The 21,513-nt window shown below is 46.8% G+C and overlaps 1 protein-coding gene across 3 annotated transcripts in view; it reads left to right on the top strand.

The window, feature by feature from the left end:
* B3GNTL1 (UDP-GlcNAc:betaGal beta-1,3-N-acetylglucosaminyltransferase like 1) overlaps positions 1 to 21,513 on the top strand; it is a 285,348-nt gene that overhangs the window by 136,998 nt on the left and 126,837 nt on the right. For all 3 annotated transcript variants that reach the window (XM_060252291.1, XM_060252290.1, XM_060252289.1), the window contains one exon: positions 21,240 to 21,335. In XM_060252291.1, the coding sequence (XP_060108274.1) occupies positions 21,240 to 21,335 (96 nt within the window). The remainder of the gene's footprint in view (positions 1 to 21,239; positions 21,336 to 21,513) is intronic.

Genomic DNA, 21,513 nt, shown 5'->3' with positions numbered 1-21,513 from the left:
GCCGCATGTCCCCACTTCAGCATCATCATTTGGGAGGAATGTGCTATCAGATACCTCATAGTCAGGAACATTCTCCTTGACACTGATCACCTTCTGATCATGGTCAGGACTAATCCTTGTTCTTTAAATTGCCAGCATCTCCTCCCATTTCCTTAGATCAATGCCAGTGGTAGTATCTTTATGGAGCAGTTGACTTTTCCCTGGCTCCTGAGACTGGGCCAGTACTTAGAGGCTGTCAAGCATGAGTAGTTGCAATAATAGAGTCCTTTGTTAGGTTTCAAATGAACTTCTTTATTTAACTCCAAGTTGCATGCAGAACATGGTCTTTGAGAAGACTGAGATATCAGAGGCTACAAGATGCTATATAGGATATCATAAAACGTTACAAAAAACACACCATTCGAATCTGGGGTTCAAAGGGCAAAGCAGTAAATTTCCTCTACCTAGCAATAGCATTCTGTTGCCAACCCATGACCTGATAAGGCTTGTGAAGTGCCGGGAATTGCAGGGGAGTTTGGGCATTTAGACATAGCAAGACAATTTCCATTAGGTAAACATCCTTGGCCAGATGGCAGCGGGGACGTGGGAAAGGGAGGCATAGGGAATGAAGGATAACCAGGACTCTTTCTTGACATTACTTCAGCCATCTTATATAGAAAATAGCTGGGCTTAACATACTGCCTCCCCTTAGGCCCTTCCTCTGGGTTTCTGAGGATATTTGGCATAGAACTGTTTGATCAGGGTTGAAGCTTCTACATCAGTTTGGGTGACCAACTCATCATATGATTGCGGGAAATGTTTCCATCGAATAAGAAAATGCAACACCCCCCTTTTTATTTTAGCATCTAAGATTTCTTCTCCACCTAATATTCACCCTTTCAACTCCTGTATGATAGGACATCTTGGGGCCTGCTGGCCATATTGGCTGAGGCTTGGTCAGGGATCCCGTCTACCGAGCCCCAGCAGGTTGAGGAATATATAGCCTGGCTGCAAGCAGATCTGACGCGAGCACAAAAATACACCCTGCAGAACCTCCAGAGTGGCCAAGATAGGCAAAAGCAATAGTATGATAAGAGAGCATATCCCCGAGCATTGGCCATCAGCTCCCAACAGCAGGGGATGGAGGCCTGGGTAGGGCCATACTGGGTGGAAGGGCTCCAGGGGAATCTTGTGTATGGCATCTGGGTGGGATCACCCCATGTTCCCTTCCATTGCGCCCATGCCAACTTGCTCAAGTAGTGGACAGACCTCTTGGTGGCATTTGTGATCATGGGCAAGGTCCCAGAGGACCAGGCAATTCCCCACTGGGAACAAAATGGGGGAGGCAGAGCCTCAAAGATCCATGGAGGACCTCTCACCATCACAACAGGCTAAGTTGAAGGCCCTCCTGGAGAGATAGGCACCTGTCTTTTCAACAAGACTGGTCCGAACGCATCTCTTAGAGCATCTCTTAGAGAATCCAGAAAAATAGTGCGGGGACCCTTGCTCAGGAATGCCTGGGGCCCGATAGAAGACGAAGGGGAAGCAATGTTGCAGGCAGGTGTCATCAAACCCTCCCCCAGCCCATGGCACATAGTGATCATCTCTAAACTGGATAGCAGCATCTGAATGTGCCCAGGCTTCAGGGCTGTCAATAAAATCTCAAAGTTCGATGCTTACCACATGAAGAGTTCATCTGCAATTCCATCCTGGATCACAGAAGTCTTAGCTCCCCAGAGGATAATTTTCCTTGCTTTTGAGGTCCCAGCAATGTATGAAATGGAAAGTTACACTTCTTTGCCTACTTAAATCAGCTGGTATGAATGCAGTCTTAATGCAGCAAGTATTTTTCTAATGGTGTCTCCTGTGTTTTAATGGTGTTTGCTGAAAAGAAAACAAAGGCGTTTCTCTTTTTCCATGTTCTGATTTCTCCTTTCAAAATAGTTTGATTATGTAATATCAGAAGCAAGACAGAGTGATTATGGCCCTTTTTAAAAACAATATGCAGTCAAGTCATAACTGACCTATGGTGACCCCCTCAGGGGTTTCCAACGCAAGCGATGAGCAGAGTCCATCCTTCCTCTACATAGCAACCCTTATCTTTCTTGGTAATTTCCCACCAAAGTACTAACCATGGCTAACAGCTTCTGAGCTCAAGCTAGTCAGGAGTATTAACTGCTATTAAAATGACTTTTAATATGTAATGCCTTTACACATGCTTTAATGTGCTATTACTGTGTGTGTGAGGATCCTAGTGTTTTAGTAATTTTACATTATTGCCCGTGGAAGTGAAAGCAAAAAGATTTTGCTTGTTGGTTTGCATGGCCAGCAATCTTGAAACCTAGGGATATCCATTATATATCATGTGATGCCGTCTCTTTCAGTCCTGCATTTACCTTGCACAGCTCTTGCATTTGCAACAATGGCTTTCACTGCTGGAAGTGGGGCTTGGCTGTATTGCAACAATGGCTTTCACTGCTGGAAGTGGGGCTTGGCTGTATTGCAACAATGGCTTTCACTGCTGGAAGTGGGGCTTGGCTGTATCGCAACAATGGCTTTCACTGCTGGAAGTGGGGCTTGGCTGTATCGCAACAATGGCTTTCACTGCTGGAAGTGGGGCTTGGCTTTTGCCAAATCTCACCTCTCTCTGCTTACCTCTGAACCCCCATGCTATTTCTGGGGACCACCTGTACCTCAGGGGCAGAATTTGGGGGCAGGTTGGGCCACAGCAGGATGGAGGTGGTAACAAAGGGCATGCTGATGGATGTTCTCCCTTCAGCAGAATTTTCAGCAGGATCCAAGACTGTATCTGGAGCGCCTTCTTGCTTCCAAAATACATCCATTGCTGAAAGCCAGATGTGTTGATTTGTTCACAGGATTACTCATATGGATTTATTACTCTTATAATATATTTCTACCTTCATCTCTGCGGCTTGTTTTTGTAGAATTTTTTTTTAAAAAGCTGTTTATGAATGGAGATAATGCAGGGATTCTCTACACAGACCAGTGCGATGTGTAGTTCTCAACAGGATTAGCAATAAATGAAGAGCTATATTAAGAAAAGTACAGAAGAAGCTTTGTTATACAGTCGTTTATGTGCAGCAGTGCAAACTTGAGTCAGTCAACTGATATGTGCTGCACAGTGCCGCTGAAAAAAGACACCCTGCACACTGCTTTCAAAGGCACAAGTTTGTCCATATACAGTATTTGAGAATGCTTAGGAAAAAAAAACAGTCAGTGTTTTCTCTATGAATTTTTAGGAAATCAGCTTGATATGGCTGACCAAGGCACAGTTTGCTAAAATTATAACTTAAGCTTCCCAAAGGCAAGGCAGAAAATGAAGAACGAACTAATTAACTCATTGAAGAAGCCAAATCCACACCTACAGATTAATTCTCAAACTCTTAATGTGGTTTTACCAGTTTATCTTGTTGAGTTTAGAACTTGGCATCGTCTTGGTGTGTACGAGTATCATTTCTGCTTCTCATGATCATCATACACAGCTAGAGAGTTCCCATTGCTCTAGGGCTTGGCAGTAGCTACAGATAAATAAATGTATGGGAGATCCTGGGGAGCTGGGGGGAGTGCTATTCCCAGCTATTTAGAGAAGGGGGAAATTAACCAAAAGTGTGCTGAAGAGAGGTGTCATGTTCCAGTACAGCTTTCTGGATTTTTTTTTTCAGTAGTAGAAAGTGAGATTGATAATGAACATTGCACAGACCAGTTCACATACTTTTTTTAAAAATGGGGTTAATATTTGAGCTTGACATGGAGGGTATATAATGTCACTTCTCTTTGTGCGTCGTGTCAGGCCCTGCTGCTTTTGTGTACATGCAAAAGTGAATTCTCCTGATTTCTCTGGCCAAGATCTAGATTACAGGAATCATATCTTTAGAAACAAGGAAATGAGAGAATCACAGAGGTCAGATAGTTGGTTGTGGGAAGAGGCATTAGATGGTGGGTAATTGTGAGACACACAGGGGTATTAAGGTCTCAGAGGAAATGGCATGAAAGTTGAGGATAGCACTGGGAAATGGATTTAGAGAAGTTGCCACTTTGGAATTGGATGGTGAGAGATATTTAAACATGGATGTCCCCAGAAGTAGTAGGTTTTTGATTTAAATGATTGTTTATTTATTTATTTATTTTATTCGATTTATATCCCGCCCTACCCCACCGAGGCGGGCTCAGGGCGGCGCTCAACACAAAAGCTAACAAGAATCAATTTAAAAATACATTAATAATTATACAATATACATAAAAACACATAAAACTCACATCAATGTGCACTATGCTACCTTTCCTTAAATCAGTTCTTCAAATATTCCAGTATTCAATCATCTGATGTTCGAGATTTAATGTTCAGGCATTCCGATATCAATTAATTATATGCCAACCGGAAGAGGGCTGTTTTGCAGGCCCTGCGGAACTGTTCAAGGTTCCGCAGGGCCCTTACCTCCTCCGGAAGCTGGTTCCACCAACAGGGAGCTGCAATCGAAAAGGCCCTGTCTGGTCGCTTTCAGATGGGCCTCCTTTGGCCCAAGGATTATAAGGAGGTTCTGAGACCCCGATCTCAGCACTCTCTGGGGAACATGTGGGGAGAGACGGTCCCTAAGGTAGGCAGGTCCCAGGCCATAAAGGGCTTTAAAGGTCATGACCAGCACCTTGTACCAAACTCGGTATGTTATCGGCAGCCAATGCAGTCCCCGAAGCCCTGGCTGAATGTGCTCCCGTCTAGGGAGCCCTAACAACAGCCGGGCAGCGGCATTCTGCACTAGCTGCAACTTCCAGGTTTGGCACAGGGCCAGCCCCATGTAGAGGGCATTGCAGTAGTCCAGCCTCGGGGTGACCGTTGCATGGATCACTGTTGCCAGGTCGCTGTCCTCCAGGAAAGGGGCCAGCTGCCTTGCCCGCCTGAGATGAAAAAATGCGGACTTGGCAGTGGCTGCTATCTGGTGTTTGGGTGTTTGATACTGGGCATCTGCTGGGTTGACAGTTGGGCCATCCAAACCATTTGATCTTTAGAATGATTGTTTTTGTGCGCTGACTTTAGAACTTGGCATAGACTTTAGGTGCAGGGGGAAAGGCTTCCACCCCTGGTGTAGCAATCCTGATGCAAACTGGGCCCTGTGGCATTTCCTTGCAACTGATTCTTGAAGCGTTTCGGAGACATTGTCCATATTCATTTCTACATTGTGAAATTAAATAGCATATTGTAAACAAAATAAAATAAAGTTACACATAACAATGTAACAGTTGCCATGCTAGATAAAACAAAAGCTGATTTCACCCAGCATTGTTTTTAACAGCAGTCAGTGAAGATGCTTGTGGAAACTCACAATATCTGCGGAATATAAAGGTTGCAATTGCCCCCCCCCCATTGTATGTTTGCAGCATCTTATGCTCAGTAATGCAACGGCTTCTGAATATGGCAGTTCCATTTAGCTGTCCTGTGCATCTAATACATTTCCTTGTACCTGGAAACGTTTTGTTACCAGATCAACAATACTCTAAAGGATCAATTTAATTAGTCCTTCTCTAAAGGACTATCCAGCTAAGACTTTCATGCGAGTTCCCCACTATGTGAACAAATGTTGCACCACGAATAGCCTTCTGCCCACACAATGATCTTCTTAGATGATTACTTCAACAGACTCAAACTTAGTATAAATTTTGGCTGAATATAAATTCAAAACATTGAAGTGTGAAGTGCCCTAAGGTTGACCTCAGTACTGGCCAGAGTGTTGAAAGATACAAGGTAATAGCTTGAGTCTACTGGAGAATTTCCATGCATGCAAAGGGAATGCCAAATTTTGGTAATTCCCCCATTTTATGGCAGACTGCCAATCCCCTGTCACAGTATTTAGGACGGGGGTGTCTCCTGTACTCCAGGAGCAACATTTCAGGGGTCTTTGTTGAAGTTCTGTGGGAGGAAGGGAGGGAGAAGGTCATGTTCCACAGACAGAAATTCTTTCCATCTGTGGAAACCTTACAGTGGATCCAAGCCACTATGTGAAATATTTTAAGGTTTCTTAACTCCCCTTGAAAGAAAATTAACAATATATCATGGGTTGGAAACCAAGCTACATATTCAGAAATATTGTGGTAGAGCCCTTGTGGAACTATTAGCCATTCAGATTATATGAGGCGCTTGAATGCTCAATATATAAGAAATATTCTATAAAAGAAAGGAGACGAAGGGCTCTGGCCTTGGGTGTCCAGCCTTCATCTTGACATGCTGTTTGTTCTGGTACAGGGAAATACTGTAAATCATGTGGTCCTTCACTTGCAGCGTGAAAGGATATAATCTAGAAAGAGCTATCCTACTTGATATTTTCTGAAGTGGAATTTGGCTTTTGAGTGAGTTCTAAAAAAATGCAGCCCTCTCTTCTCTTGAGCCAATAACACATTCAGCAATTCCTTTGGTGTCCCACTGCTGTTAGTTTAATTCGTATGTTTCATTTGTTTCAGTGGAACCTGGGCACTTGAATAACTTGAACGCGGAGTTATGGCCTTTATGAAATTATTAACAAGTTGCTAGTAGTTTATCATACACTCTACTTCATTTACAGATTTTAAAATTTATTGAATATCTTAGTGTAAAAATATTTCCCCTATCTTATTGTGAGATATTTATATTCTTTTACAGATAAATAATAAACTTAATTTATGCAAAGTCTTGCCAAGAGTGGCTCTTCTTGCATAGCTCACAGCATGTTTGGCTGATAAAACCGCCCCCTCTACTGTTCACTCACCGGAATTTCTAACACTGTAATTATTAACCAAGCTGAAATATTTAATTGGCTTGATCGAATGAAGTTCCAGAAATGTACCTTACCAGATTTTGACTGGGACCCCAATGGATGTCAACTAACTAGAATACTGTGGCTTTCATCTTTCATGCAAAAAAAAATATATGAAATATTGAAAAAGAAGGCTGTAGCTTCTGCCTTCCCTCTCTTTTTTATAACTAGAGTTTGCATAGTACTTTTCATTATTTAGGGTTATGATACCTATTAATATTGTGTTGCACTTCCTTGCATAACCTTCTCCTTGCAGTTTGGCTGAACAGCAGCAAGTAACAGGCCTAGTTAAGTCATGCTTGTCAGGGGGCATCAAGACACCCAGAGGGTGCTGCCAGGCCCAGGGTGGCCAACCTCCAGGTGGAACCTGAAGATCTCCTGATATCACAACTGAACTCCAGGAGGGTGGACTCTATGGCATTATATTCAGCTGAGGCCTCTTCACTCCCCAAACTCTGGCTTCTGTAGACTGCACCACAAAATCTCCAGGAATTTCTCACCAACCTGGAGCTGGCAACCCTAGTCAGGACTGACCCCAATGAGTTCTCCCTCAAAGGCCAAAATAGGCCTGGGAAGGGCCTCCTCCCTCCACCTTTTACTGACACAACCTAGCTTGGTTACCTTTTACTGACAGAACCAAGGTTGATTGCCTAGCAACAGCCACTGCCTAGCAGCTTACCCAGTAGCCCAGTTCTCGTCTGTTCTGGGGCTGTCGGTGGGATTGCTCTTTGAGTGACAGATGGCTCAGCCAAAGGGAGGGTAGGAGAGTTATCCCCAATACAGTTAGACTTTTATATCTATAGGATACAAACATCACTGCTTAAAAAACCATGATGTCACCAACAGAAATTGTACATATTATGTTAGTGAAGTTCATATATATATAAAAGGATTAATCCTTTCAGTTGTCACATTATGATTATTATGATTCATGATTGGAATGTCTCTAGCCACATAGGCACTTAATTTGCATCCATGAAAATGCTGACAATATATACACACATACCCTCGCAATATACAGTATTTATAGTTTATCTTCCACAAAGAATCTTGCAATAGAATTGTAGTCTTGTAGTCTGACAAGAACTTCTCATTTCAATACCTGGGTAACTCCTTCTCATTTCAATACTTCATCAGAGAATACATATGCAAGTGTCTTATTCATGGAGTCCACAAAATACTTGCGTTACATAATCTAATTGGTGAGAAGAAAACATGTTCTAAAACTCATGTAAGGGAACTTGATTGATCCCTTCTTGGAAACACACTTTAACATGGTGAGGGGGGTTATATGTGTCAGCAAAGGTCAGAGCAATACTGTAAGACAGTGGTATCAAAAGTACAGCCCATGGCCTGGAACTGGCTCTTGCAGGGCTCCTATTCGGCCCATGAGCAACTAGCTCTTTTCTGCTTCCTATATTGCAACTAGCTTTTGCCCAGTTCTCTTCTCTCCTCCCTGTTTCTCAGAGGTGAGAAAGAAAGCCAAACCTCCCTTCTTTTGTATAATATAGTGGGTTCTTAGGCAAAAGAGGCAAGGTGGTAGTGATAACAAGCTCTTTATTGAGTACAGCATGGTAGGTGGCTGCACTAACAAGACTGGAGAACGGGACCCACTGGGCCAACTATATACAGTGGGTTCCTGCGCTAGCACGTTATTGGGTCATTCAAACCAGCAGGGGGGCTGTGATTGGAGCAGGGCAGTTTGGATTTGAATCCTACTGCCCATTGTTCCTAAGTCCCCAAGCTCAGTCCTTCAGGCTCCAGTGAGCCAGGCAGGAATACCATTGGTAACAACATGGATTCTCATACATAACATCCCTCCCCCCTCCCCCCAGTTCGCAAGCCTTAGCAAACATAGTTCTGTAGATAGGCAGGCTTGCGACACTATTGTGTCGACCTCCAGATTACTGGATTGGGTGTTGGGTCAGTCGTGGCTTCCAGCGCGGATGGCTGCGGGTCTGGCGATGCAGGAACTTCGGCTGGCAGTTCTGGGACCTCAGAGGTCTTGGGCATAGACGGCAACTCCAGTTCCCCAGAGGTCTTAGGTGCTGATGGGGAAGTGGGAACTGGGGCCTCAGCTTCAGTAGGCTTGGGGCTGGCATGGCTGGTGGGTTGCTCCTGCCCCCCAGCCCCTCACGTGACTTCAGTTGGTCTATGTGCCACCTTCGTGTAAACCCGACCTCTGAGGTAACCTCATATATGACCAGCCCTAGCACCCTGGAAAACCAGGTTGATATCCATGCTGCCCCCCTCCGAAGTTTTTAACAAACACCAAGTCCCCTGTGTCGAACCCTCGGGGAGCCCGGATTGCCTCGGGAACCTCTTGTAAGTGTGGGGCGCAGTCCAGGTGCATGTGGTCTAGCAAGGTTGTCGGCTGCTGTCCCATGAGGAGCTCAGCTGGGCTATGGCTGGTGACTGTACTGGGGATGGAATGCTGTGCTCTCTGCAGGGTGGGTTTCCCAGTCCCCATAGTTGATGCGGTGGAGCATTTCCTGCACCATCTGTTCTGCTTGGCCGTTGGTGACTGGGTGGAAGGGGGCCGACCTCATGTGTTTAAGTTTTGGCCACAATTCCTGGAACTCAGCCATGTGAAGGCCATCACATTATCGGATACTAGCATGTCGGGCAGGCCGTGGGTGGGGAAAACCCTGTGGAGGGCCCCTAACGCAGCCCTGGAGGATGTGGATGCTACTGGTATGACCTCGAGCCACTTCAAATAGGAGTCCACAATGAGGAAAAATATTTGCCCCTGGAAGGCCCCGCGAAGTCAAGGCACAGGTGGGACCAGGGGTTGTGTGTGGACTCCCACTGTTGGGCTGGGGCTTGGAGCAGAGCCAGATGGCATGGCTGGCATAGGGCAACCCAGGAATCAATAGTATCATCAATTCCCAGCCACCATACATAGTTGCGGGCCAATGCCTTCATGAGCATGATTCCCAGATGGGTTTCGTGCAGTGCCGTGAGGACTCACTGCAACAAAGAGCCTTTATGAACAGACAGTTTGTCCCAGAGGGATGCAAAAGCTGAGAATTCCAACCCCACCCAACCTGTGGGCCATCCCCTCCACACCCAGTCCAAAACCCGGGAGAGGATTTTGTTCCGCGTGGAACAATGGGCAATGTCCTTCGTGTGCACTGGGCGGTCTGAGAGTGACTCCAGTGACATGATCTGGTACGCAAGAGCAGGATCAGGGTTCATTGAGTGCAGCGGCAGGCGACTTAGGGCATTGGCGTGACCCATCACCTTCCCCGGGTGGTACCGAAGTTTATACAGGTACCCTGTGAGGAAGATAGACCACTGCAAAACCCTCGAGGAAAGCATCTATGGCGTCTGGCAGTCGGGTAAACAGACCCAGGAAAGGCTTGTGGTCTAAGATGGTGAAGGGGTGGCCATACAGAAAGTCATGAAATTTTTTTACCCCCACCACGATCGCCAGGCCCTCCTTGTCAATTTGTGCATAATTGCACTTCAACTTTTGCGGCGTCCTAGAATAGTAGGCCACCAGGACCTTGCAGCCATTTGGTAGCACATAAACCAAGATAGCACCCATCCCATAGGGGGAAGCGTTGCAGGCCAAAATGACTGGCAGCTGCTCATCGAAGTGCACCAGCAAGCTGTTATAAGTCAATATGTCCTTAACGGCGTGAAAGGCAGAGGCTTGCCAGCGACCCCAAGCCCACAGCACCCTCTTGTCCAAGAGTCTATATAAGGACTCTGCTACCACCGCCTTGTGGGGGAGGAAGGCATGGTAGGAATTTAGGAGGCCGAGGAACATCTGTAACTCTGCCTTGTTGGTAGGGGCTGGCGCATCACAGATCGCCCTAATTTTGTCTTTAGCTGGGTGGATTCCGCTTGCATCCACCGTGTAACCCAGAAAGTCAATGGTGGAAACCCCCAGCTTGCATTTCTCACATTTCACCTTTAACCCAGCCCCATCAAAATGCTGCAGCATGACCCGGAGGCAGGAGGTGAATTCTTCTTCAGTGGCTGCAACCTTTTTCTCCCAGTGTAGTGTGCTTATTCATGTCAGAGCTTGAAAACAAATATTTTTGTAATGTTGTACATAATCCCTTTTTTCCATCTGTCATCTGATTTAAAAGATATATTGATGACATCATGGCGGTGGTTACACATGAATCAGTGGTGGTACCTTTGATGCAATGGATGAATAACGTTCACCCTTCTATTAAATTCTCCTACATGCCAGATAGACAATTACTTTTCTTGACATATGCATATATAAGACCAGGCGCATATAATACTTTGGCAGTCAAAATTTATAAAAAGCTAATGGATAAAAGTGTTCCCCTTCACTTTCAGTCCTTTCACCCCAGACATTTAAGAGCCAGTTTGCCTTACAACCAGATGATACGAGCGAAGAGGAATTCAACTGCGTGGCATGACTTTGTCATGTCAGCAATTTAGATCTCGAGGTTATCCCAATCAGATTTTACAAGGGGCTGTGTCTAGAATAAATCGGGTACAAAGAGCAACCTTATTTCAAGGTTCCCAACCGGGAACAAGTTGTTAAAACTAGGGATCATATGACATGTGCCATGCAGTACTCTCCGCTTTCACAATCTATTTACAACACTATTAAAAAAATTCTGGTTTATTGTAAAGGATTTGAAGGATGTCAGGAAGTTCCAAGGATGGGTTTCAGAAGAACTAGGAACATAGGAGAATTTCTTGTTAAGTCAGATATTGTGACCTAACATCGGACTGTCAAAAATGCAGGCAGGCACTTTAAATGTGGTGCCCCCTCCACTTGCATTCTTTCCATGCAAATAAGAGAATTTATACATCCTACCACTGGATATAAGTTATCCCTATCAGACACTACGACCTGCACAACAAAAAATGTGTTTATGTAATTTTCTGTCAATGTGAAAAAAATTATTTGGGCTCCACTACATGTGCGGTGCACACACGCGTGTTGGAGCACAAATGGAGGGTAAAGAATCACGTGATTGACGCTCTGCTCGTGGAGCACTTTACATCTTTCATGCATGAGCCAGAGTCTTTTCGGTTTTGTGTGATTTTGAAATTTCCATCCAGATTGCAGGACAAAGTAGATTGCAACAGATGGCTCTTGCAACAAGAAATGCGTTGGATCTTTAAGTTGAACACACTGAGTCCTCGGGGGCTAAAAAACTAATGGGATTTGACTTGTTTTCTATAAACTTATATTACCTTTTGTAATTGGTTTGTTTTGTTTTGTTTTAACATCTGTATAAAATTAACCTGTTATCCTTGTTGTTGATAAAATATAAATGTACGGTCATCTCCATAGTCAAAATAGCCATCTCTTTAAGGAACACTAAATTAACTTCACCTGTGTGTATATGATGGCTGTAACTATGTCTGTCTAGCAACACTTGTTGGTTACTCATTGAGCAAAGTTGTTGGCGTTCTTACCCATGGTTGAAATTCTTTATGAGAAGGTATGCTCCTTCTAATAAGCCAGTATACACCATGTTTATTAATTTGCTCTGGTAATTATTGTATTATTAGTAATTATTGTATTATTGATGTTCATTTTTATGCAGCTTGAAGAAGCTAAAAGCGAAACAGGGAAATTAGTACAAACCTGTTGCCTTACGGACTGTTGGCTGCACAGCCTAACGAACTGCGGGCTGTACATACTTGAGGATATTGAACAGATTGGACACTAGTCAATTTCACTGGAACGTTCCCAAAGGAGCGACAACTTTCTGTTGTGAGACAAGGAGGGAATGGTGTTCTGATGTAACCATTCCTTATATTGCACAAAAAGTTTATATACTTTTTAAATTTAATACATGAATTATTTATTTATTTATTCTGGACTGATTTTTGAATTAATTTTGGTAGAGGCTGGACTTCACGGTAGTTTTTGCTTCAGATTGTTTCACTTCGGTTTGCTGTGATTCTCTTTTGTGGTTACACTTACTTCATCGAAGAACGGCTGGACCCAGGGGATACCTTTAAGGAGAGAGTCCATTACGTTCTGGAAGATCCTCGGGCCCACGCTGTCGCTGAACTGAAGGTGCTTGATCTGGAAAACCCCCCTGTGCATTACAATGGTTTGGGCCTCTGTAGTGCCGGGATTGACTGGGAGCTCCTGTGCCAAGTCCAGTTCTCCAAAAATTTTAGCCCCTGCAAGGGATGCTAGCACAGGACTAACCATGGGGACTAACCACGGGGATATGCGTGGCCTTGCAGCGCCTTGTTAATCATGCATTTGTAGTCTGCACAAATGTGGACGCTGCCATTCAGCTTAATGGGGGTGACTATAGGGATCTCCCATTTTGCTTTTGCTACCAGCTCCAGTACCCCCTGGGCCACAAGGCGGTTTAGCACCGCCTCAATTTTGGGTCTGAGGGCCAGAGGTACTCACCGTGCCTTCAACCTTATGGGCTGTACACTGGAGTTCAGTTCCAATGCCATGGGGGACTGGTATATGTTCCCATCAAAGACAGCAGGAAATTTCTCACAGACCTTGTGGAGAAACGCCATCTTAATCCATGTTGGTGCTTCATTGGGAGGGATCGCTAAACTGCCAAGCAGGCTTGGGCCTAGCCTTCCCCTCCTCCCCCCTCCCTTCCAGAGCCAAACCAACAACTCTAGGGGGAAAGTCTCCTAGAGAGGCAGGAAGTTCTTTTGTTCTCTGCATGTGAGTTAGGAGGAAGAGTTTTTCAGTTTGCAGCTGGCGCTCTGGAAGAGAGGTTGCTTGCCTGTGAGCTCTTGCCTGTGGGGGAGGCCTGCTCAGGAAAATGAGGCCTCCAGGCAGTAAGACCAAGTAAGTCATCCAAAAAGGCAGGGCGTGTTTAGATCAGGGACAGCAGGACGCGTTTAAAACCACATTTTGTTTGTCAGGCTGTTTGCTGCACGGGTGCTGTGCTGTGCTAATTTTTTAAATGCAACTGTTTTTGTTTTGTTTTTCTTTTCCTATCTTTTTCTCTTGTAAATAAATAGTTTTTCTGTTTTAAATGCTGGCAGTCAATCTCTGTACCACATAGATCCCCAAACCGCTTTAGACCACGCTGTGTTAAGAAGGGGGTCCCGGGGAAGGCATGCAGTTGGATAAGGTGCCAATCCTCCAAGGGTGCCCCAAAGAAGTGCTGAGGTCTCTGTGAAACCCAAGTGCAGGGTGGCAGAGGACCTTGAGGCCTGGCCTCACAGCTGGAGAGGGGGATTGGGAGTCCTGTTCCTCTCAATCTGAACCCCTAGACTGAGCAGGTGGTGGCAGCGAGCCCAAGGGGCAGGAGGAGAAATAGCTCCCTCCAGGAGTTGGCGACTCAATAGGGAGCTGACGGGACCGGGTCTGAAGGCAGAATCGGGCCGGTTCCGTCACACTTGGCGGCAGCGGTGGGACAAGAACAAACAGAGAACTTGATTGGCCAGGCATTTTTGGTTTTTGATACGTGCAAGCACCCAGAGGAAGCAACAGAGGTTTTGTTTTCTTTTCGGGTCAACTGGAGTAGGGAAAGTTCAGTTTAGTTAGGATGGAGTGTGCCCAGAGACGGGAAAACCTGAAGATGACAAAGCCGCAGCTCCAGGAAGCGTGCGCAAAGCAAAAGCTGGAGTGTGACAACATGACTGAAGTAGATATGAAAGACCTCCTGCTGGAGCATCTTAAGCATGCAGGGGCACCTGCAAAAGTGCCCCCTACCCAGTCAGAAGCAATTTTGCGGCTACAGTTGGAACTGGAGAGAATGCGTATCGAGGCGGACCAAGACCGCAGACGGGAGGAAAGAGAGAGAGAGGAACGACAAGCAGAGAGGGATGAGATCCGCAGACAGGAGGAACGAGAGAGAGAGGAAAGACAAGCAGAGAGGGATGAGATCCGCAGACAGGAGGAACGAGAGAGAGAGGAAAGACAAGCAGAGAGGGATGAGATCCGCAGACAGGAGGAACGAGAGAGAGAGGAAAGACAAGCTGAGATCCGCAGACGGAAGCAGGAAGAGCAACGTCGCCATGAGCTTGAGGTGCTACGTCTGGAAGCTGAACTAAGCAGAACGATCAAAGTCACCCCCAAAGACTTTGCAGTGTACCAAGAGGGAGAAGACCCCTCCATATACCTCTCCAACTTTGAGAAGGCAGCCAAACAGTGGGGGATTGCAGAGGAAGACTATATGTCTTACCTCTGTAGCATCCTGACTGGAGAGCTTTCAGCCATCTGTTACAGCATGCCTATGGAAGATGGGGGGATAACTTTTGTGGCCTATAAAGCCACTGTATTTAAAAGGTTTAAACTGGGGCCAGACCACTCCCGAAAGCAGTTCAGGGGTTTAGCTCCACAAGAAGGTAAATCCTATTCTGAATGTGGGGTAATGAAGGAACAGACAGTTCCAGTGTTATTGGGCCGGGATTTGTTGGTTGGCCAGTACTCTATCAATGCTGTAACCCGCAGCCAAACCCTCAGAGGAAAGTGGGAGGAGGAAGGCAGCTTTAGGGAAGCCACCTCACCACCAACCAGGGAGGGGGAAATAACCCAGGTTACTGAGGACGAAGAGAGGGCAGTCACCCGGGAGGGGGAGGACCAGCCTGGAGGAGGGTGTTCTCAAGGGGAAGAGGGGTGTAGCTTTCCCCAAGTGCAGCAAGAGGCTGTAGATGTTCCTAGCGAGGAAGGGAACCGGTCTAGCGTAAAGGATGTGCAACCTGAAGAGACAGAGGTGGAGAGTGGAGATTTCACAGGAGGTTCTGAGAGCAGCAAGGCTAATGTGGGCTCAGAGGAGCACATAGCTGAAGGCTTGGGGGAACAGGAGTGGTTCCAAAAGGGGGTTCTGAGCGGCCTTAGGTTGGAACTGGTTCACCAAGTAGCTGTGGATCAGGAAGTGGGATCGTCCGAGACTCTCTCGGAACAGGTTGTCTTGAGGCAGGGCAGACAGGAGTCCGGGGAAGCTGTGGGACCTTCCAGGCAAGAGGGGGGTCAGTTGGGTAGTGCTGAAAAACCAAGCCAAACCCTCAGGGGAAGGTGGGGGGAGGAAGGCAACTTTAGGGAAGCCACCTCACCACCAACCAGGGAGGGGGAGGACCAGCCTGTCTCAAGCCCTGCAGGAGGGTGTGCCCAATGGGAAGAGGGGTGCCAATTTCCGCAAGGGCAGCAGAATGCTGTGGAGCCTTCCAGGCAGGAAGGAGCTCAGTTGGCTGACACTGAAAAACCAACTGAGGGGGCGGAGAACCCAGATCAAACTTTGGCTGAGGATTCTGGAAACAGTGGGACTAGGGGTGGCTTGAAGGAACAGATGATAGGAAGTCTGGGGGAGCCAGGAAGGTTCCTGTCTGAGGTTCAAAGTGACCCTAGGCTGGATCCACTGTGTGAGGTGGCAAGGGACCAGAAAGTGGAGTTCTCAGAAGCTGAGACAGGGGATAGGGTGATGGATTTCCTGCCCCTTCATACTGGTGAACGGAAAGTGGAATGGGAGGGACCCCATATGATTGTGGATGACCTGGACGATGCTACTTATGTGGTGGCTATGGAGAAGACAGGAAAGGCAGTTAAAGTGGTGCAGGTGAATATACCACAGCCATTCTCTGTGAGGTCCATGGTGTTGCATATAGGTAGGAAGGAAGGAGACAAAAAGAAGCTGGGACAGCAATTGTTTGGAGCCCCAGAGGTGGTTTTCTGGGAGGTCAGAGTGGACAGAGGGAACATTCCACCAATGAGGGATAAAGAAGCAACTGTGTGGGAACTGGGCAGTTTCCAACCTCATATGGGGGGCCAGGAATTTCCTCCTTTGATGGACCACTCACCCCAGCAACAGCAGCAATGAAGGGAGAGCACCAAACTCCAGAGGTGGTCCTGGGAGATGGAGGAATACATCTTAAAGACTGGACATTCCTTCTGAATGCAGCAATGCGACTTGTTGTCCAGAAGGGACATGGGTACCTAGGGTGCTGGACTCTGTGTATTGTTGGGAAAATTCCTAATCTGGTGAATGTTCTGTTTGGGTTAATGGGTTTCTCCTTGTTTGGTTGGATTTTGCTACGGGGTCACCTCTGTAGGAGGCAACCCCTCCGGCTCAGAATTTAAGGAGGGGGACGTGTGGAGAAACGCCATTTTAATCCATGTTGGTGCTTCATTGGGAGGGATCGCTAAACTGCCAAGCAGGCTTGGGCCTAGCCTTCCCCTCCTCCCCCCCTCCCTTCCAGAGCCAAACCAACAACTCTAGGGGGGAAAGTCTCCTAGAGAGGCAGGAAGTTCTTTTGTTCTCTGCATGTGAGTTAGGAGGAAGAGTTTTTCAGTTTGCAGCTGGCGCTCTGGAAGAGAGGTTGCTTGCCTGTGAGCTCCTGCCTGTGGGGGAGGCCTGCTCAGGAAAATGAGGCCTCCAGGCAGTAAGACCAAGTAAGTCATCCAAAAAGGCAGGGCGTGTTTAGATCAGGGACAGCAGGACGCGTTTAAAACCACATTTTGTTTGTCAGGCTGTTTGCTGCACGGGTGCTGTGCTGTGCTAATTTTTTAAATGCAACTGTTTTGTTTTGTTTTTCTTTTCCTATCTTTTTCTCTTGTAAATAAATAGTTTTTCTGTTTTAAATGCTGGCAGTCAATCTCTGTACCACATAGATCCCCAAACCACTTTAGACCACGCTGTGTTAAGAAGGGGGCCCCGGGGAAGGGGGAAGGCATGCAGTTGGATAAGGTGCCAATCCTCCAGGGGTGCCCCAAAGAAGTGCTGAGGTCTCTGTGAAACCCAAGTGCAGGGTGGCAGAGGACCTTGAGGCCTGGCCTCACAGCTGGAGAGGGGGATTGGGAGTCCTGTTCCTCTCAATCTGAACCCCTAGACTGAGCAGGTGGTGGCAGCGAGCCCAAGGGGCAGGAGGAGAAATAGCTCCCTCCAGGAGTTGGCGACTCAATAGGGAGCTGACGGGACCGGGTCTGAAGGCAGAATCGGGCCGGTTCCGTCACAGACCTCATGGAAATCTCTCTGTGAGGGGGTCTGATGGATTCCTGTTACCTGGATTCCCAGGGCCTTGAACTATGACCAGCCCAGCAAGCTACACAAGTCCCCTTCTACGACTAAAGGGGAGCTTGCCTGAGAACTGTCCGTATTTCACAGCGACCTCTAATTTCTGGAAGTCCCTGACTACGAACGGGGACGGGTGTAACCAGGATTTTCCCCAGGGCACAACTTCCGAAAAGTACATGCTGAGATGACCGTCTGGCCTGCCCTGGAGTCTACCTCCATTTTGCAGGGCTTACCCTCTATGTGCACGGTCACCTTAAACTTATCAGGAGAAGGCATGGGAAGTTGGCATACCTGATCCCCCGCTGTGGTGAGTGCCTGAACGTCCTCCATGAAGGCGACCTCGTGGCAGCAGCCATTTATCTGCCAAATGGTGCTTCCCTGGCCCTGGCGCAACTTCAAATGGCAAACTCGCTCCAGATGGCCGTTTTTGCCACACATGTGGTATTTGCAGGAGCGTCATTCAAGGGCATCTCTGCAGCTGGTGCAGCCTCACTTCGATGTCATCTTGGTTGCACGTGGCAGCTGGCCCTTTGGTTGGTCTGGTGCATTTTGAGGATGTCATCGTCCTCGGAGTCATCTGGGTTCGAGCCGCTGGTGACCTGGTGTGCTCCTGTTGAGTGCTGCTCCTTGTGCAACTTCTCATAAGCAATGGCTTCACTCAAGGCATCTTCCAGGGTGAGAGTCTTTTTAACCACCAACTTTGCCTGCATACATTCATCCTGAAGGCCTGTAATGAAGCAGTCGAGCAGGGCCTCTTCGAGACTGGTGAAGGTGCACTCACAGGCAAGGCAGCGGAGCTTCACGAGGAAGGCAGATACAGTTTCTTCAAGCTTCTGTTTCTGCTTGTGGAATCTGATGTGCCTGGATGTGCAGGTTGACGGGGGTGAGAAGTAGTCGGTCAGCTTCTCCATGATGGCCTTGTAGGTGGCCTCATTCAGTGTTGTCGGTGAGAGGAGACTCTCCACCAGCTCTAGCATGTCCTCTCCACAGACGCTGAGCAGGAGATGCTTCTGCTGTTCCTCATCTGTGGTTTTGTGGTAGAGTATGAAGTAGTTCATCCTCTTCTCCCAACTCTCCTACTGCTCCAGTTGCTCAGGGTTGAACTCTCGGATATACCCCTGCGGGCTGGGTGCCCCAGCCATGTTGGGGCCGGGCATTGGAGGTGCAGCAGTTGGAGGCCCGGAAGCGCTGGATGCTTGATAGTTGCTCATCTCAGGTCTTGGCTTGGCGACCGTCCTCAGTGATGCTGGTGTGATGTGCGGAGCTGGAAGCAGCTGCTGCGAGGCGCAGTGCGGTGCCGGTCGCTGGATCGCCTACCCGGATCCCACCTTTGTCGTCACTATAATATAGTGGGTTCTTAGGCATTGAAGAGGCGAGGTGGTAGTGATAACAAGCTCTTTATTGAGTACAGCATGGTAGGTGGCTGCACTAACAAGACCAAGGAATGGGGCCCACTGTGCCAACTATATACAACACTGGGTTCCCGCACTAGCATGTTATTGGGTCATTCAAACCAGCAGGGGGCCTGTGATTGGAGCAGGGGAGTTTGGATTTGGATCCTACTGTCCATTGTTCCTCAGTCCCCAAGCTCAGTCCTTCAGACTCCAATGAGCCAGGCAGGAACACCATCAATAACAACATGGATTCTCATGCATAACATTTTGATTGACTGGGGGCTCAATTGGCTGACAGAAAAAGAGAGTCCCATAGCAGCTTTAAGACTAATGAAGTTTTATTCCAGGTATATGCTTTTGTGTGCAAGCACACTTCTTCGGGGGGGGGGGGAGTGAAAGAGCCAGAGAGTGGGGGAGAGAGATTCTCCTTTCTAATTTAAACAGATGGAGGGGTGAAAAGAAACCTATCAGTACAACTTGTAATCTTTATTCGTGAAAGGGGAAAAGGAAGGGGGGGGGGAGATTCCCCTTTTCAGTTCTAACATACTGGGGGGGGGGGAGAAAGCTTACAATCTTTTTATTAGTGGAAGGGAGCAAGAGTCCGGGAGCACCTCAACAACTAACAAAATGTGTTGCGGGAGCTTTCACGAATCCCTGTTCACTTCTTGAGATACAGCTAGAGTGTGAGTCCATTTGTCCTTATGTCTTGGAGAATGAAGTTATTTACAGCAGTGTATTGTACATGGGGCTGCCCTTGAAGACTATCTGGAAGCTACTGATTACAGAATGCTGTGACCAGAATGTCAACTGGAGTGGGTTATAAGGACCAAATTACTCCAGTCTCCCAGTTTGCTTCTGGGTTCATTTAAAGGTGCTGCTATTAACATTTAAGGCTATTCAGTCCCATAACCCGGCCTGATTGGAATGGATCCAAAAAAATCTACTTAAGTCAAGAATCCCTGAAGTTGAGTAGCCACTTCCTTTTTTTTAACTATCTAAATACTTCTTTTTATTTTAAAAAAGGTGAAGGCAGTCCCCTGTGCAAGCGCCAGTCATTTTCAACTCTGGGGTGACGTTGCTTTCACCACGTTTTTACGGCAGACTTTTTACGGGGTGGTTTGCCCTTGCCTTCCCCAGTCATCTACGCTTTCCCCCCAGCAAGCTGGGGACTCATTTTACTGACCTCGGAAGGATGGAAGGCTGAGTCAACCTGGAGCCGGCTACCTGAACCAGCTTCTGCTGGGATCGAACTCAGGTTGTGAGCAGAGGGCTCCGACTGCAGCACTGCAGCTTTACCACTCTGCGCCACGGGGCTCTTTTATTTAGCTATCTAAATACTGGACATTTTTTTATTTAAATCAGACTTTTTTCTTGGTAATGTAAAGCATGGTCTGAATTGCTACGTCTGATGGCTGCTTCATAAATTTTACTAAAATAAAGCTATGTGTAGGAAATGCACATGAATATTTGTGCAGAATATTAGGTCAGGAGGTCCTGGTTTGATTCAGTGCTTTTGTGAAAATAGCTTGGTCACAAAACACATTTATAATGGCTTCCTCTTCCCATGATGGTAGCTTGTGTCTCCTGATTGGCCGCTGCTGGACATTGGGGGACTGCCTGGCAGAGTACACTACGCAGGACAGTGATGAGGAGCTGCCCCAAGAAGACTTGGCAGGAATCGCCCTCCCTCCCTCTTTGCAGGGAACAGGCTCCCACAGGGCATAGGAGGGGGTGAATCCGAACAACGTTTCCCTCTTACTTCCTTACTCTGCCTCATATGCTGTACATAAAATATCGTCTGGAAGATCAAGTGAGCAGTGGTTTTTGGGCTCAAGATACTGCTCTAAGAAAAGGAAGTCAATAAAATTGCTTTTTGTGAAATGCCCAGTCCTTATTCTCATGGCAGGAAAACTTCCATATCATACTTTATGTACTAGTAGTTCATTCACAAGCATTTCTCTCTGCTTAAGAAATGATACACGATTAATCTGTATAAAGTACCTTTGCGTATTTGCCAAAAAAAAAAAAAAGCCCATTGATTCCCAAAGTAATATTTGTTAACGGTTTTGCTTCTTTGATCATTGGTGTTTGTTTTTGTTGTTTAATTTTAGGTTTTTACTTCCCATGGACCGACTGTTATTATGCCAACTTGGTTCTGCTCCCGAGAATGGTTTTGTCATGTAGGCAAATTCGATGAAGGAGGAAAGGTAAGTGCTGTAGACATGCATTGTAAGTGTGCTGTAAGGGTATTTCAGAGAACCCTGTGCCATAAAAATCCTGAGTGCTGGAATTACTCACCAATGAAGGCATAACTAACAAAGAGGCATTAGGGTTTGTAGAATCTTTCGGGCTCAAGTGCCGTGTTCTACTGGAGAAAGGTTTTCT

This window comes from Heteronotia binoei, chromosome 13, assembly GCF_032191835.1.
Source record: "Heteronotia binoei isolate CCM8104 ecotype False Entrance Well chromosome 13, APGP_CSIRO_Hbin_v1, whole genome shotgun sequence".
Classification (NCBI taxonomy): Eukaryota; Metazoa; Chordata; class Lepidosauria; order Squamata; family Gekkonidae; genus Heteronotia; species Heteronotia binoei.
This window is presented reverse-complemented; position numbering and strand designations above follow the sequence as displayed.